Source organism: Lepisma saccharinum, chromosome 3 (assembly GCF_977018435.1).
Source record: "Lepisma saccharinum chromosome 3, izLepSacc3.1, whole genome shotgun sequence".
Taxonomy (NCBI): domain Eukaryota; kingdom Metazoa; phylum Arthropoda; class Insecta; order Zygentoma; family Lepismatidae; genus Lepisma; species Lepisma saccharinum.
The window spans coordinates 61,000,477-61,017,424 of NC_139231.1; the positions used below are offsets into that span (position 1 = coordinate 61,000,477).

The 16,948-nt window shown below is 36.1% G+C and overlaps 1 protein-coding gene across 1 annotated transcript in view; it reads right to left on the bottom strand.

The window, feature by feature from the left end:
- Nucleotides 1–527: 527 nt before the first annotated feature.
- Nucleotides 528–16,948, bottom strand: part of LOC145985078 (RRP15-like protein) — a 37,719-nt gene continuing 21,298 nt past the window's right edge. The window contains exon 5 of the mRNA XM_083118652.1: nucleotides 528–2,873. Within this exon, the coding sequence (XP_082974778.1) occupies nucleotides 2,721–2,873 (153 nt within the window). The 3' untranslated portion in view covers nucleotides 528–2,720. The remainder of the gene's footprint in view (nucleotides 2,874–16,948) is intronic.

A 16,948-nucleotide genomic window follows, 5' to 3' on the forward strand; every position in this document is an offset into this window, starting at 1 on the left:
GTGCTTTAACTCGGTGAGGGGAGGAGGGGGGCATACATTGATTTTTTTTTTCATACCACCATGCAAAACCACCGCCAGTGCTGAAGAAACCGTCGAGAAAGGGAGAGGGGTAGGCTTATTGTTTCACCCACTGGCTGCAATGAAGTCTTTGTTGAAGGTGCATATTTACTGTTCCCTGCAAAAGAAAGGGAAGGATGATTAGCAAGAAATGGACAGACCAAGATTTGAATCCTGGTTTAGTGAAGTGATTCATAAATTGAAACCAGAGTAATAGCAGCAGACAATGCACCTGATTGTGTATATATCACCAATATCAAATCATGCTTTTTTTTTTTCTGGTATAACTTGAAGTGAGTGTGTCTTACAGTAACAAAGTTTTTCATAAATGTATTTTTTTATAAACCAAAAACGATAATTTGTCATTAAATTCAAGAGGGCCTATCGTTGTTTACTTATATCTTTGTTTATTTTTATTTTTGCGTGCTCGAAATATACACACATGCTCATGAAAGTCAACCATAAATTATGTATTTCACACATATAATTTCATTTTAGCCACAATAATGTGTGTTAATTATTGCATTAACACCATAAATTCAAATTTAAGCAATTTTTTTTTATGGAACTACACTCTTTTGGGGGAAAATGTGACTTGTTTCCCCCCTGGAAAAAAATAGCTTCCTTGCCTCTCCCTGGAAAAAATCCTGCGGACGTCCATGCACATGCTCTCATGTTTCGAAGATATTTCGCATTTATATTAAGTAATGACACATTTTTTAAATAATTTATGAGCTGAAAGTACTTCTAAAATGTTATGTTTCAGGAGACCAAAAGAAACAAAAATACATTCCGCTTGTTATGCATGCGGGTTTTGATGTGTTGTGCGGTTGGCAATACTGCAGATTTTCTCAATGTCTGCAATGTAAGCAGCTCGGCAGTTGAGGCAAGACTGGCGCGGAAGATTCTGAGCTCAGTTCTCGTGCAGATTGATACATAAAACTTGCTGCAAACTTAGGCTGACACGCGGCTTAGTACCTAGGTAACTGATTTGTGAAATTTCAGGAGGAGAGATGTAAATAGTGTAAATTGTCAAAATATTATGTTTATAAATAGTGGTACCATAGTGTATGAAGTTTGTGATGTATAATGTAAGTGTCTAGATGTTTGATGTATATTGTGAAAGGTGGTGTATATGTGAATGGGTTCAGTCCTTGTTGGACACCATACAGTTTTAGCTGCTTTTTTTTTTTAATGAAAATCATGCTAGATGTCTCTTTTGCAAAATACATTTGGATATTCACGTTTTTTCTCGGTGAGGGATAAATTACAGGAAAAAACACCTTTGCTTTGTATCGATGAAATCACATTTTTTACACATATATTCGCCGGGAACAACCTGAGACAGCATTGTCGGCCATTGTGCGAACTCAACAAAAAGCACAGAACAGGCATCACTCGTAAACATGTAAGAAAAACAAAGAAACCACACTTGTGCTGCACCTACTGGTCAAGTTATGTACTAAAATATTCAGCTTTTGCAGTGAAACAATGGCCGAACCACATAGAAACAAGCAAGAATTTTCATAAGCACTCAAAAACTAAGACCGTATATATATGTTATCTGCGATTTGAGCGCAAAAGGGGAAAACGTATATATAACTTCTCCGCGCCGAAAGGGTTAAAGTGCGATCTGCACTAGTATGTGCCTCCACCAGGTATCAAACACAAGATCAATTGATTCCAAGGTGACAAAGTTACCGCTACACCATCCATATTTTTATATTTGTCAACAAGCCTAGACTTAATCAAACTATTATTGCTCTTCATTATCATGCCAGAATTTATTTATCGATATTTAATTTCAAGAGTACATGTTAATTCATGTATAAAATTTTAAATAATTGAAAGGTATTTTTGAGGAAATTTTTTGGATCCGGGTATTGACTTTTAAATAAAGAATTTACTGGACTACGGTTTCCGAAAGTTGAGAACCACTGCTGTAGTGTTCATATTTTTGCTATATCCAGACTAGAAAGGAAAGCGAAAAGTCTAGAGTATATAGTTTGAGGTCAGCGCATATAATATCTCTGTATTCTCATGGACAACATGCCTCTCCTGAGTTTAAATAACTTGCACAAATTTTACATGATTCACATATAGCAATGCATCTTATGTTTTCTTTCTGGTGACCAATAAACTGATTAGTGCAATTATATCGATATCATCATGCAAACTGAGCAGAGGAACAAGTGTGTCATGTCACTTCCGTGTGAAATCTTCCTAAACTCCATGGCGTATCAGCTATTTGACAGCCAAAACCTGCCAAGTGGCTTATCATTGGTTGATGCACGGTCAGTGCTGCTGTTTTCTGGCTTTTGAGATTCGAGCCATCTACGACTTCTATTCAAGCAGTTCCCCAATTGTCCCCATGATGTTGGGTCAACACCGTAATTTTTTTTGAGCTCCCATCAGGAATTGAAATCAGGACCACTCGCACCAAAGGCAAGAGCACCAACCGTTTGGCTTTGCGGGAGCCCAGTGTGCATAAACTGTCCACAATTAGAACAAATTAAAAATAAATCAGAATCGAAAAGCATACAGCAATAATTTTCTTTGAACATGTATATTAAATTTCATACATAAAAATGTCAGCAGAATATTTCAAATCTTACATCAATGATGTACTTATAACAGCACCATACAGTTAACTGGCTTCCAAATCAACTCTCTGAATCTGATGAAAAGTCTAGCCTAGGTTTCTTTGCATGTGATTTGTCGGCTTTATCCCAATCTTTTAAACGTGCACCCATCATAAAGTCCTCCTTCAACACAGCCCACGAAGACTGAATCTCGTCATCATCTTCTTTTTCTTTCTGAAACAAAACATGAATTTCACATGAGGGTTTCTAAAAATCTGCAATATTTGAACATTTTTTGAAAAATATACTAATAAATTACAATTTCATTTAATAAAAGGGAATTACTCACTACGGTGGGTCAGTGGAGACCAAGGGGGGCGCATGATGTTTTTATTATCACTTGCAAAGTGATCGTTAAAGGTTGTTTTTCATTATACATTTTTCAGGTTAAAGTGAAAACATTTACAATGCAAGAAAATATAAATTCTGGGAAAATTTTATAACGTGGTGCTCTATTGGTGCAATGAGAATTGGATACATAGCGGAGAAAAGTACAAAATCTGGGAATGTAAAATCGAGGTTTTGCTGTATTTGTAGAATTCGACAAAAAGCCAGAAACCATCAGTATTGCTTTTGTCAATTGCAAGCAGAATTGCAAGATGTGCTGAAAAGTAGAGGAAACGAGGATGGATAAAAATCTTAATTTATATTTCGAAAGTAATTTTTGAATTTTTCTGCATTTGAATCACAGTTCGTGAATTTTTAAAAGTAAATCCGCAAAAGTTGCTTGTAAATTTTTCGGCACAGTACATATAAATACATACATTTGTCTTTCAGTGTTTAAAGTGTTTTCTGATGATATCTTTCCTTTCTACACGCTGTGTAGAAGAACTTTCAAATAAAATTTTCATATGAAAACACTGAAAACACAGTAAAAATGTATTTTTTATTTATTAATCTGTTGTGTGTGCTTAACATGGAGAACAGAATGTATGATGTCTTATAAAACTCATTTTTAGCATTTCAAGAGTTGCTTGTGGTAGAAGACTGCCTTAACTTAGAATAAACAGGGATTAGTCTTATAATGCTATATACTGTATAAGTTTCTAATCTTTGCAACTGAATTTCTTTGATTTCATAAAAAATTATAGGTGGGTAAATTTCATCAGCTGCCTTTTTTAGTTAAACTTAATAATAATGACACGATTTACAGTTTAATATAATCAATATTTTGTATGTGTATCTACACAAAACATTTACTATTTTTGTCCATGAAAACATCCTTGTGTTCTGAAGTGTGCTTACAGCTTAGTTTATATATTAAATTTTCCTTCTGTACGAGGTATGAGCTTCACCTTTCAGTACATATATTTTGTTCCAGCTTTTCCTTTGAAAATGTTAAGAGTACCTCAAGGCTTGATAAACATCATTCAATAATTACAAGATTAATGTAATTTCACTAACAGTCATTCTGAGATGTAAAATTATTTTTTGTGCATGAATCTTTAAATTATTCTTTTTAGTCTGAATGTAATTAATTAAAACACTGATTTATTTAAATCACTTTTTTTATACTTTAATTTAAATCATGATTTAAACCAACCTCTATTTAAATCTAGCAACCTCGGAGGGATAAAGGTACACATGCCAAAACTGACCATTACTTGTGTTAAATGATGGCATGAGATGCAATTTATTTTCATTTACAAAACATAGCTATGTAAATTCTGAATGCTGATAAGCAGAGAATGGATTTATATGTAGTAAAAATGTGTCACACATGTAAATACATATTTAGTTATTTTCACCACAATATGGAGTTAAATATGGACTTAAAATTGCAAAAAATTACTTTTAAATAATATAAGACACTACACGAGCTATATAAAATACAGTCTCAGCATTGAAACTATTACCGTGACTGTCTTCAAGAGAAACCAGAAGCAAACAGTTGGGAGGTTAAAAAAAACATTATTGTTTGGATGACAGAAAGCTTGTAATTAATACAATTGGAGGGTATAAAAAGGGCAATAAATTTTAGTTTGTTTAACGTTGCATCGGACTTTGTCAGTTATTCATAAGAAATTCACTGAACTCTCACGGTCACACGGGAACATGTAGTAATTTCACGAATATGAAGTATATAAGACATAAGCGAGTTACTCAAGATATATCTGCACAACTTACATGCCTCTGCCACCATCCACTTGGGAACTCGATGCTTTGCTGTTAGGTTGACTTCCAGTTCCTCTTGTTGTTTCCTCGACTACCGCTAGGGGTGTTGGTGTAGCCATTTCGTCTGCTGCAAGTGATGGGTTTGAGCTGTTGTAATAGCGGGAGTCAAACATGATGAGCCTGACTGCTGTCGATATTCAGCTCGTGCTGCGGAAAGTGCATAATTGCATGTGTCTCTTTGATTTTGGTGTCGATTAGAGTGTGATATGTGTACCTAACTGAAACTTTTTTGATCTTGTGTGTATTGAACTTGATGTGCCTTGCTAGTCCGGTAGTGGTTTGGGAATTTTTTGCATCTGCTAAGTGCTGTTGTATAAGCTCGTTGACAGATCTGATGGATCTGAAAATGTAGTTTGACTTGCACTCACACTGGGCATCATATACACCTGGGTTGTCTAGTGGTGAAAGGAATGATCTCTTGTGTTTGCTTAGGGCACTGGCCATTTTGTTCATTGGTTTGTGTGCGAGTTATGTCATATTGTTTCAAGGTCTTGGCTAGGCAGTTGGATGTAGTCTGGTGGTAAGGGAAGGCAATCCATTTAGCTCTATCACTGCTGGCTGGGTGGACTATGTTAGGTTGTCGTACTTTCATTTCTGCTTTGCTGCACCATGTAGAGAGTTGATGTACTGTGTATCCATTTTGAAGTCCTATGTCCGTCACTATGGTAACTTCTTCCTTCAAATCTTCTTCACTTGAACAGTGCGAGAAAGCTCTTCTGTAGAAGTGCCATACATTGGCTTTATGTTGGGGTGGGTGGTTGGAAAGGGAGTGAATATACTGGTTCCCTGCCCCTGGTTTTCTATAGACCGTGGTGGTGAATTTGTTGTCCCTCCTTTTGATGGTTAGATATAGGAAGTTAAGGATGCCTTGGTTTTCCCATTCTATTGTAAATTTCAACCAGGGGTGAATGTTGCTAAGTTTTTCCATGAGTAGATCTATTTCCTCTTCCCTTTTATAAACGACCAAGGTGTCATCTGCATATCTGCCATATCATATGTATCGGAGTTCTGGTGAGTGAAGAATATCGTTTTCAGCTAGGTGCATGACAATGTTTGCTATGGGAGCGGACAGGGGATTGCCCATGGCAAAACCTTCTGTTTGTATGAAATACTTGTCTTGAAATTGAAAAAAAGGTTGTGCCTGAGGCAGATTTCCAATAACTTGGATACCTCAAACACTTCCACTGGTGAGACCTTATTGACAGAAAGCCATCTTTCCACTGAGGTGAAGGCTAGGTTGATTGGGATGGAGTTATACATGTCAACTATATCTATGCTGGCAATTTTGGCATGGTTGGCTTGTACTATTGATGTTATTAGTTCCTTGGCATCTGTGCTGTTTCGGAAAATGTAGGTCAGTTTGTGATTGTGCTCAGACTACATCCAACCACCTAGCCAAGACCCTGAAACAATATGACATAAAACTCACGCACAAACCAATGAATCAAATTGCCAGTGCCCTAAGCAAACACAAGAGATTATTCCTTTCCCCCACTAGACAACCCAGGTGTATATGACGCAGATCCATCAGATCTGTCAACGAGCGTATGCAACAGCACTTAGCAGATGCAAAAAAATCCCAAACCACTACTGGACTAGCAAGGCACATCAAGTTCAATACACACAGGATCAAAAAAGTTTCAGTTAGGCACACATATCACACTCTAATCAACACCAAAATCAAAGAGACGCATGCAATTATGCACTTTCCACACGAGCTGAATATCGACAGCAGTCAGGCTCATCATGTTTGGCTCCCGCTATTACAACAGCTCAAACCCATCATGTGCAGCAGACGAAATGGCTACACCAGCACCCCTAGCAGTAGTCGAGGAAACAACAAGAGGAACTGGAAGTCAACCTAACAGCAAAGCATCGAGTTCCCAAGTGGATGGTGGCAGAGGCCACCGAAATTAATAGAACATTCACATGTAAGTTTTGCAGATATGTCTTTAGTAACTCGCTTATGTCTTATATTATCAACCACGTTGTTTATTCTCCTCAACATGAATGAAGTATATGTTGAGAAATGTTCTGAAATATGGAAATAATATGTAAAAATAACTAAAATCTGTAAAATATGAATAAACATGGAAAATAAAAACTGAATTTTTTGAGTCTACCAGCCCTGATGAGCAACAGAGATAATACAAAATATAACTCATTTCAGCTTCATACATAAAAATGTATTTACATATAAATCCATTCCCTGCTGATAAGCTACATTTATATTAGCTAATAAGGATGGAGAAGATTAATTAACATGAGTGATCAGTATAACTAATAATGGCATATCAGTTTTTGTATTTCTTTTTCTTGAGGGGAGGGGCAGGGACAATTTTCCAATAATTATTAACATATTATTTCTATTTAACATCTGGTAATGTTTCACAAACCTCTCATTTGCATCACCAATGGAGTGGGAAGAAAAACACTTGTGTTCTGCATATTTTGTTGTATCAGTATAAATATGTATTATATTTTTCTAATGCATAATCCACAAATTTACAAGAAACTAATTGGCTAATTGCAAACATGTGGATCAGTGATGATATCGTGAAATTGATGAAGGGACACAGTCAAAGAATATTCATGCCCAAGCCAGAATTTGAACCCAGGAGCCTTCGAATCATAGCATGGTGCTAACCACTGTCATGGAGGTCAGCTCTCTAGTGTGTTGTAGGTTATTGTTATTGCTCTCAAAATATTGACCAGGATGTCCACGACTAGTGGTGGGAGCGCATTTAGCATAAAAATGCGGCATTGTCAAGATTGCAGCCAACACATGCAGTGTATAGCCAGACATTCACAAGGCACTGGAATATCTCCTCGATCTGCCAGTAAATTGCAGTCGATTGTTTGGCAATCCTGGGCATAATCCATCAAAGGAATCAGGTTACATAAGGTGATAAATAAAGCATATTAAGGTTGTTAAGTTGTTAACAAGGACACATTTAGGAGGGGGTCCAGAACACCCACCAAAAGACTTACTAAGTACTAATCAAATAATGAAAATTATGAACTAATAAAATAACAAAAATGAAATAATAGAAATATACTTGTTGTTTAATCGAGAGTAATTTATTTCCGCCAAACTTATTGGAAGGCAAGGATTATATTGGAATCATAGGACTTTGAATGACAGTACCAATGAATGACATAAGATTTATGCAAGATTTATTACTACTCATAATATTATGCATAAAATATTACCAGGAACTTTACTTTTCGTCATCTAGATCTGAAATTCTTTTCTGATATTCAATTATTTATCCTTTTGAAATTAATTTCCTTGCCACGGCAGTTTCTCGGCCTTAACTATACGTACGCTAAATAATGAACACTTGCTGTTGTATCACTATCCTTACCGTAGTTATCTATTCATATAATAACAATATATTTGGTCTAGGAATTAATTCGTGCGCCTGGACAAGAGATGGCGTAACGAGCGTATCGTCCCACAGTTCCGTGTATCCACATATGCGTTGAAAACTTCTGTCAGTGCACATCGTTCGTAGTATAGGGCAGTTGATTGACGCGTCAACAACAGCATTTTGTAGTCAACTGAACATGGTGCAGTTCGTGCCAGATAAAGTGTTTTTGCGGGGTGTTCTGCTTCATTACTTTAACATGCAGAAAAGTGCTACCGAAAGTCATCGTATTTTGGTGGAAGTGTATGGTGACCATGCGCTAGCTGAGCGAACGTGTCAGAAGTGGTTTGCACGGTTTAGAAGTGGTGATTTCGGCCTGGAAGACCAAGAGCGACCTAGACAGCCAAAAAAATTTGAAGACGAAGAATTGAGAGCATTGCTCGATCAGGATTCGTGTCAAACGAAGGAAGAACTTGCAGAAGCATTAGGCGTTGATCAAACAACAGTTTCCAAACGCCTCAAAGCCATGGGAATGATTCAAAAGATGTCACATTGGGTTCCACATGAATTGAAAGACAGAGACGTTGAAAGACGAAAAACCATTTGCGAATTGCTGCTTCAAAGACAGAAAAGAAAGGGGTTTTTGCATCGCATTGTTACTGGCGATGAGAAGTGGATCCATTACGAGAAACCGAAACGAAAAAAGGCCTGGGTGAAGCCATGTCCATTACAACCGAAACGAGATATTCACTGTGCAAAGCATATGCTGTGCATATGGTGGGATATGAAAGGTGTGGTGTACTATGAGCTTCTGCAACCGGGTGAAACTATTAATGGAGAACGTTATCGACGACAATTAATGTGTTTGAAGCAAGCTCTGGCCAGGAAACGACCAGAATGGGAGAACAGACATGATAAACTTATTTTTCAACATGATAACGCTCGCCCACATGTCACAAAACCGGTCAAAACTTATTTAGAAAATGTCAGATGGGAAGTTTTACCCCACCCGCCATATTCACCAGACGTTGCTCCTTCGGGCTACTACTTGTTCGATTGCATGAATAACGATTTGATTGGACAGCGGTTCACTTCTTCAGAAGATATCGAAAAATGGGTCTCTGACTGGATCGCTTCAAAGGATGAGGACTTCTTTCGCCACGGAATCCGTAACTTGCCTGACAGATGGGCGAAAGTGGTGGCTCGCGATGGACAATATTTTTCTTAAGGTATTTATGTATTTTGTGTTTGAACTACAGCTTCAATGTGTGCGTAACAACCGCACGAATTAATTCCTAGACCAAATAATATTAATTAATTTCAATATTTTAAATAATCTAATACATTTAAATTAAACTTTATTATTATTATGAGACACTTGGTTCGGATCGGACCCCCGTCCCCCCCAAATATATTTATAGATATGTGCCTGGTTGTTAACTACATATTCAGCATTTTATATCAAGTTGGTTCTACATCAGTTGTCAGTGTCAATACTGGTACTCTAACAGTGTTAATAAAATTAACATTACAACAATAAATAAAAAAAGAAGTTGCAAACACAATTTTGAAATGTAAGTGGCATGCAAAGAGTACCATTTGCCTACTAAATTGCATGTCCATAGTTGAGAGCTTGCTACTGAAAAGATTGGTGCAGTCAAGAGTGTAGGGTGTTTTTGTCAGTAAACATATAAAGTGTATAAACGAGAGATCAAGAGTTAAGGGGGTTCTAAAGCCATGTTAAAGCATAGGCCCAAATTTCAATGGATGAGCGTACAACTAATATAGATTCGGTAAGGAAGAAATTTTCCGATATAAAAGATTGTTTTATTCACTAGAACATGTGAACGTTATAATTTTGTTACGATTAATGATATTTAAGTAAATAACAGAAAATAAAAGGTCTCCGTCATGTTCAAACTTCTGCGTACAGATGGCGCTGAAGTGGTAGTTTTGTCATTACCGGTGCATTTTTTTCTCTTATGACTAGTATGGAATATTTGGTGGTGAAACAAAGATCACATGTTCTTCCCGCAAGCATCTGAAATACTATGTGAAAAAATGAAAACATTTCGTACCTTCTGAGAGTAGTTCTTATCATTAAAATTTTTGAAGTGGCGTTTCGTCGCAATATACTCCGTGGTGCAGATTTTAGCCAACACTGTTGCCGAGATTTCACTCTGTGCTTTCTAACGATATGATCAATGCAAGTGCTTCAAAATCGTGAAAGTTAAATCAAGTTACCAGAGAATAACGAATCCAGTAAATGTTGGAAGAAGGAAACATCGGAAAAACTGAAAGATAAGTCTTATATTTAAATGCTTGTTGCTTACTCCATCAAAAGCAAAACGTTTGCAATATGCAAGAGTGATGCACAATGTATGATTTATTTACATGTTGAGGAAATACCTTCCGATATAATTTCTGTGAGAATATCGCTTCGACGTGTCTACATTTTCAACGCAGCACACATTGTTTCCTTACAAACGAAGTTGATAAATCTTTGCATATTTTAAAATCAGAAGAAAATGTTATTTTAAATTAGGCATAATTAAGATATTACAGTTTTGTGATTATTACTAGAGCATGAAATACCTTGATATAGATTATATTCTGGCACTAAATCGATATTGCATAAAATGCTCTACTATCGTTCGTGTGAGATGAGATTATTTTCGTATTTCACTGGTGCTATTGAAAGTACGTACTTACATCGGAATTTGTATTACAAATCAGTCGTTCATTACAGTTTCACTTTGCCCTTGTACATAGTTGGAACGAGTCGTTTCTGGCCCGTTTTAAACAAGATTTTTCTCCTTTATATATACATATATAGTTCGCAAGTGTTAAATCCATTAAGTAGGTTAAGCTAAGTTAGGTTGGATTGGAATAGATTTAATGTGAGATCCCCGAATTTTGTGCAAGTTCTGGACAACGTTCTGTTATCTTCTTTAACAGAATCAGGTCAGAAAACCGGTTTTGTAAGCTGTATAAAACTCTTCGGTTTTCTCGTTCTTTCATAATTTTGTACGCCTTGTAATGGTAGTGCAGCATTTCCAATAAGTTCAAGCTTTATGTATTTAAAGTGTAAAAGTACACCCTAACAGCTAAAATAGTAAAGTCCTAACAGTCTACCAAACAATAGTTTGCGTGTTTACTGAGAATTTACAAATTAGTATAGATTAGGAAAGTTTACTAGTTTACATATTTTACAAGTGCAAAGCCAATCATTTATTTGTGGGTAAGATTGGTTGATTTTCAGAGATATCATAATCTGTCCTGATTATGTTACGAATATTTTATTCAATAACCTACTGAAGTCCAAGTCATATTTAACATGCACTGTAAAGATAGATCTGAATCTGAGCTGATATAGTGAATCAAACCTTTAATAATTTTGTTATAACAGGACCACTACGTTAACAATTATGGTGTAATTTAGATCAATTATATTCACATCCACTTACACAATATCTCTAAGTTGTTTTCATTTTATTATTAACTCAACTTGTCTCAGGTTGTAACAATGTAATAAAAATGTTTTTTTTTCATCTTTGTTAAGTTCATAGTCTCATATACCATATTAACAATATTTTTATTTGCTCCTTTTGCAGATGAACATTTGAGAATCCATTTGATATGTCTTCTAAGAATACCTTGAAATTTGTAAAAAGGACAACAGATTTGACAAACAATGGCAACCCAATACCGTGGAAGTTTGTGGATATGCTTCTATGGAATCAAATTCGTCTTTGTGGATTGTTTGACCTGTACACAATTTGCACATACATGGTTGAATGGTGATGGTTTACAAGATATCAAGAGTCCAAAATATACTGAAGAAATTATGTTGCAAGACTTCTTAATATCTGGCTGCAAGTAGTCACCAATTGGGAACGGTATATTAGAGAAACTGAAAATAATGGGAATGGTATAACGTGTGTGTCTTGTCTGTCAAGTTATAGCACACATACAAATATCTTTGAAATTTTTGCTAGTTCCAAGTTTTAAGGGTATTTGCCCATCATTGCTTTCTGAATGGGATGATGATTACAAGACAGCAAGAAGCATACGTATCTATGAAAGAACGACATAATGTTTTGCAGGATGAGCAAGAAGGAGAATGAAGTTACATTGAAACAAAAATGTTAATGTGAATTTATATGTATATTATAGTTTTTGTAGTCCTTTCATGCAATGATTTTTCAATGATTTGAATTTTATTCTAATGGTAATTATTACCATATTGTATCTCAGAAAACTTTTCTTACAATTCTTATCTGAGTAATGCTGAACTCTAAGATATAAACAGTGTTTGAAAAGTTACTTTTCAAAAGTAATTCAAACTTAATCACTTGAGAAATTAATTCAGTTATAATTACTGTTGCTTTAAAAAGTATCTAATTTAGTTACTATTACAATAATTGTAAATATTACTTTATTCTAGATTAGTTGTATCTTTTAAGACATGGTTCAGAACATGAAATGCAAGCGCACTATTCATTTCATCACAGATGACCACCAACAACTTGGCATTAAGTTTCATATATAATTATAACTGCTGGTCTCCGTGTTGGAGTGGTTAGAACAGTGAGTTACGACGCTAGGAGTCTCTGATTCGAATCCAGGCATGGATATTCTTTGTATGTGATCCTGCATAAGTTTCATCATATTATCACTCATTCTCATCTTTGCGATTAGACAAAAATGGCAGAAAAGCATATTAAAATAAACTAAATCAATCAACCATATAATTATAACTAAGTTAATATATTTTATATGTAAATACAGAGGCAATAAAATCCACATCTTTTACTTAAAGATGAAAAAAATAATATTTTATTGTATTTTTGTTGAGCAAACAATATTATTCAGAATTACTGTTGAACTGTGGTATACCAATGAGGATTGTTGGAGATTATATAGCCTTATGTCGAAATTATTCTAATTAAAATACGCTTGGGAGAGATACATTCTGGTTCTTGGCAATAAATAAGATTGTTCTCATGGTCTCACGATTTCAATCCATTGTTTCAGGTGAGGATATGATTCAACAAATTGTAAAAATGGAGCAAAAGAAAATTCCTTTCTATGCGAAAAAAAGAGTAATTGTACACTTTTGTTCAGATCAATTGGTACATACTTCAACTGTTCGACCCTATAAAGAGTGACACATTATGTGAACAGGAGTGTACCACTAACTTTCAATTTAGTTACTAGTTAGGTGGAAAAATAACTGAATTTCAGGTACTAATTTCATAAACTAAGTAGTTTACAGTTACTGTTACACGAAAATGTTACTGTTACTTCCAAAGACAGTTGCAGAACAAACCAGTATAATTCGTCAAGAACTGTGAAACAGGACGTTGGACATTGTGCGGAGGCAACTTGTGTAAAATTGTACTTAAGTATTATGAAACGAACAAATAATCACTCTGCTTCTCGTTTACCTTTATTCCCGGTTTTCAAATAAAATCTCCCCGATGGCGTAGTGGTAACGTCGTCGCCTTGTACTCAAGAGGTTCGATACATGGTGGAGGTGCATTACACAGTGGTTCGGATCCCACTTTAAACTGTAGGTCCAGTCCTGATTAGCCTATCTGTGCATAAAAAGGACTTAAAACATCAATTCAAGGTTTTCAAATAAATAATTTTCTTATAGTATAGTAATTTGAGCTTTAACTTCCATTGTAACACTGTTAAGCCTTGTTTTTATGTTAATAAAACATTAAAATGCTGACCAAGGAAAACTTTTATAGCATAAAAAAATATGCTTAAAAACGTAACGTTTCCGCCCTCAATTGTGAATATTCGTCTGAAGAAGACCCTGGAAACATTACGCTTTTATGTATATATTTTTTTATACTATAAAAGTATAAAAAGTCATGATTTTAATGTTTTTTTAATTTTCATCTTCAGTTTTCTTCCAATATTGCGAATAAGAACTTTTGCAGGTTTTAATATACCCGAAAATAATATAAACTAAAATATTATTTGGTCTTATCGTCATCCTGAGAAAATGGAACACTTTTTTGTATCAATTGGAATTCTGCAAGAAAAATACATTAAGAAACTGAAATTTACGGCCTTGTGGAAAAATTAACATTACTACTTTTAAGCATTTTTCAACAATGTTTATAATTGAAAAAATTGAAAATGTGTTTTATCTTTAATTTAATTTTACTAATACAGGGTGCGGAAAATGGCGTTTCAACAATGAAAGCACGGTGCGTTGCGTTCTACCCAAGAATATTTTGAATGGTCACTCCATACAGAAGAAAAGAACTTCGCTGGAGGAAACGAACGAAAACAAGTCTCTGCGCAAGTAGTGACGCGAGACGGCTCTACCAATGAACACGTGAGAGGGAGCGGGATTGCATGGAACGGGTGAAAGCGGCTGTAGTTACCAGCTTTCGCAGCATCGTGTATTGCTTCGCTCTGCCCACTCGATCCCCCCCCCCCCCCCTTCCTCTGCCGCTATGTGCAGCCTTGCTGCAGCAGAGATAGTCGGGACAGAGTATAAAGTCTCCAATCAATGGTAGAAAGTACTGTCATATAAAATGAAGTGTACAGACAACGCAGGCACGTATCCAGAAATTCCTTTCGAGGGTGGCTGAACAATATATTTTTAAGGGGTATAGATATAAACTCTCAAGTGTATGTTTAAGGCCAGTGGTGCCCTTTGGCATTAAGAGGCCATAGTGCGGAGGCAAAAAAATGGGAAGAGACTGTCCCCTAAATAGTAGCCACCGTTTAAGGCTGCCATATTTATCTCAACGTGTTTGTCCGTTTCTTCTCATCAGGCATCAAAACATCTTTGGTGTCTGAGTGTTTTCACGAAGCTGTTACACAATGGATGGACAATCCACTCGACAATGCGAGATTCAAACTGTGGGCTGCTAACTGGACGCACACAGTTTTCGAATATTTCTCCCTGATTCGAGCCTGAACACTACTAATGTGTCTTGTCTACCCATGTTTGCAGCTCTTATACAAGCTGAAACCCACCAAATTGTGCATATTCAGGCCTAAGCACTCGCAAGTGTTCGAAATTGTCCGTCACAGCTTCCGCAGTCTTGTCATATATCGGCACGAAACAAAGGAAGTCTTCTCGAATACAGCTGGATCGAGAAACAATTAATGCACAGTGAAAACCCTTCCGTTCCCAACACATCTAATGTTTTGTCTTCCAATATGATAAAATGCTCACTCATTTATCTCCAGTGGCGTGCCCAAGGGAGTGAGTGTTGGTGGGGGTCATAACCCTCCTTTGGCCCAGTATTTATAAAAAAATGAAGGTCAAAAGCAGAGAAAGATGGTAAAATGAGTACTAACTACCGAAAAGAGTATACGTACTCCCCCCCCCCCCCTTCGAAAATCCTGGGTATGCCAGTATAGCAACGGCACAATATACCAGAGACCCTGGTTCGGGTCCTGGCAGAGCCTGAAAATTTCGCTAAAATATCTACATATGCAACATCTTCCTGCTATCTCTTCTTGACATTCATAAAATTTTCGGCTGTCCCTTTGTAGTAGTTAATTGTTTGAGTGTGTGTTAAACCCATTTGGCTTAAATAAAAGTCATTTTTATCCCATGAAAGTCTTGGACTGCATACATGAAATTTGGCCCGGGCACAAATAAAATTACAGTTGATCTGTGCAACTTATTTATGTCTTAATAAACCGCCCCAATATCCGGTACTCGTGAAATGTTCACTTTAGAGCCTTCGATCTCTTCGGCTCATGCCCCGAACTAGGACTACCCTGAGGCTCCTAGTCGACAATATATTCAACTTTGGACACGAACTGGAACTAGAAGTAGACTTACGTAGTTTACAGGACATTGCGTCACTAGTCCTCTTCATTTTCGAATTACTAACAGATTCTGTTGTACTGATCAACCGGGAAATTGAATTTATGTCTTCATTATATTCTAGAATGTTCCGCAGATAAAACCTCTCGTTAATGTTACCAGTAGTTCGACTCCACTTCTTATTTAAGAATGTTTCCTTTTCAGCTTTCCAAAGAATAATTAATAAAAAGAATCGTCCTACTCGTGGCAGGCTTTGTTGTGCAGCTTCTAAATGATGACAAATCTTTACACTTAACTACTCGATGCGACAACAACAATAAAAGCGCAATAAAAGTTTACCTGCAATATTGTCAACAAAAGGGTTATAGAACATTCTCCCTCTTGCCTCGATAATTATTTCTCTCCATCGTCACATTATTCAAGAAGCCAAAAACCTACTTTATCTAGTGTAAACTGAAATATTTCCTGAGGGTGGGCTCGAACCCCTTTATTCCCACCTTGGATACGAGCTATTATCAATTACAGGGTTATAGAAAAATTTACCTTGCCTCGATAATTATTTCTCTTCTTAAATTTTCGTCACGTTATTTTATTATTTTATTTCACACACACAGAGAAACCAAAAAGACCCATTTTATCTAGTGTAAACCGAAAAATTTCGGGGGGGGGGGGGGGGGGGTGCTCGAGGCCCCCCTTGGATACGTGCCTGAGTCAACACAGCATTTGCTTCAAACGAATTCACAAAATGTTTTCAATTATTTCAATTACTGTCCTCACTTGGCTCGTTTCGTGTTTGAATTCACTACACTTATAATTTTATTTTCTTCTCTGCGTTCTAAATATTAAGATAAATACTGAATATAATACAACGGATTTTATATTAATATTTA